The following is a 1,748-nucleotide window of genomic DNA, read 5'->3' on the forward strand; positions in this document are numbered from 1 at the left end:
GGTGGAGACAATCTGACTGAGGTAGAGACCCCTGTCTGTCCCAGCAACCCAATCTCCCTGCCCCCTGCAGTTGGAGTATTCAGTTTGAGGGTGTCCCCTCTCAGTAGGAAACTCCTTCCCATGTCCCAGCTTATCCAGAGCCATTTCAGGATCATTCCCAATGGGAGTGAGTCTCCCCCAGTCTACTATATCCCATTGGAAAGCCAGCCCCAGTCTGCCCAATCCTGTCATCATCAGTTTGTACCCATTGGAAGGTGCTGCTCATAAAACTGACACTCATATCCCACCCTCTGTATATTCGCCCATTCCCGTTTCTCCCACTCCCCGCTCCCCCCAACTCCCATTTCACCTGACTCACTGAGCTGTCATGTTTGGCCAAGGCAGAACGGAAACCAATGTGAAATCCTCCCTCCTCATTGTCACACTGCCATCCCCAATCTACCCCTTTGTCTCCAGGCTTCCCCTTGTTTTTCCCTGGATCATCCCATACTCCATATAACCAGGGCAGTGCTGAATTTCCATCCGGCCTTTCACTGAATTCTGATTTGACCCGAAAACAGGAAAGCGAGAAGCAGAGTGTCCCAAACCATTAAAGACGCGAGATATCTGTGACCGGGACGATGCCGAGGAGTGTGAGGGAGACGAGGACTGCGCAAGGTGGAAGCAGTGCTGTAACGTCGGGGACTGCGGCAAACGCTGCATCTATGGGGTCAAGAGGCGAGGTGAGAGAGGGAGAACTCATCTCACAGAAAGGAGAGTGTACAAGAGAGGTGTAGTTCTGTGAAGGAGAGGGGTTAGCTCCCTGTGTGTGAGGGAGAGGAGGGTGGTCCTTGTGTGTGTGTGTGAGAGGAGAGTGGTCCCTGTGTGTGAGAGAGGAGAGTGGTCCCTGTGTGTGTGAGAGGAGAGTGGTCCCTGTGTGTGTGAGAGAGGAGAGTGGTCCCTGTGTGTGTGAGAGGAGAGTGGTCCCTGTGTGTGTGAGAGGAGAGTGGTCCCTGTGTGTGTGAGAGGAGAGTGGTCCCTGTGTGTGTGTGAGAGGAGAGTGGTCCCTGTGTGTGTGAGAGGAGAGTGGTCCCTGTGTGTGTGAGAGGAGAGTGGTCCCTGTGTGTGTGTGTGAGGAGAGTGGTCCCTGTGTGTGTGAGAGGAGGGTGGTCCCTGTGTGTATGTGTGAGGAGAGTGGTCCCTGTGTGTATGTGTGAGGAGAGTGGTCCCTGTGTGTGTGAGAGGAGAGTGGTCCCTGTGTGTGTGAGAGGAGAGTGGTCCCTGTGTGTGTGAGAGGAGAGTGGTCCCTGTGTGTGAGAGAGGAGAGTGGTCCCTGTGTGTGAGAGGAGAGTGGTCCCTGTGTGTGTGTGAGAGGAGAGTGGTCCCTGTGTGTGAGAGAGGAGAGTGGTCCCTGTGTGTGAGAGGAGAGTGGTCCCTGTGTGTGTGTGAGAGGAGAGTGGTCCCTGTGTGTGTGAGAGGAGAGTGGTCCCTGTGTGTGTGAGAGGAGAGTGGTCCCTGTGTGTGTGTGAGAGGAGAGTGGTCCCTGTGTGTGTGAGAGAGGAGAGTGGTCCCTGTGTGTGTGTGAGAGGAGAGTGGTCCCTGTGTGTGTGAGAGGAGAGTGGTCCCTGTGTGTGTGTGAGGAGAGTGGTCCCTGTGTGTGTGTGAGAGGAGAGTGGTCCCTGTGTGTGAGAGAGGAGAGTGGTCCCTGTGTGTGTGTGAGAGGAGAGTGGTCCCTGTGTGTGTGAGAGGAGAGTGGTCCCTGTGTGTGT

General features: G+C 55.2%; 1 protein-coding gene across 1 annotated transcript in view; it reads left to right on the plus strand.

The window, feature by feature from the left end:
* The window catches only part of LOC140473544 (uncharacterized), a gene marked incomplete at its 3' end in the record, with an annotated part of 46,273 nt that extends 45,551 nt beyond the window's left edge, over window positions 1-722 (plus strand). Inside the window, exon 16 of the mRNA XM_072567617.1 lies at window positions 561-722. Coding sequence (XP_072423718.1) covers window positions 561-722 — 162 coding nt within the window. The remainder of the gene's footprint in view (window positions 1-560) is intronic.
* Between the last annotated feature and the right edge of the window lie 1,026 nt (window positions 723-1,748).

This window comes from Chiloscyllium punctatum, unplaced genomic scaffold (genome assembly GCF_047496795.1).
Source record: "Chiloscyllium punctatum isolate Juve2018m unplaced genomic scaffold, sChiPun1.3 scaffold_635, whole genome shotgun sequence".
Lineage (NCBI taxonomy): Eukaryota > Metazoa > Chordata > Chondrichthyes > Orectolobiformes > Hemiscylliidae > Chiloscyllium > Chiloscyllium punctatum.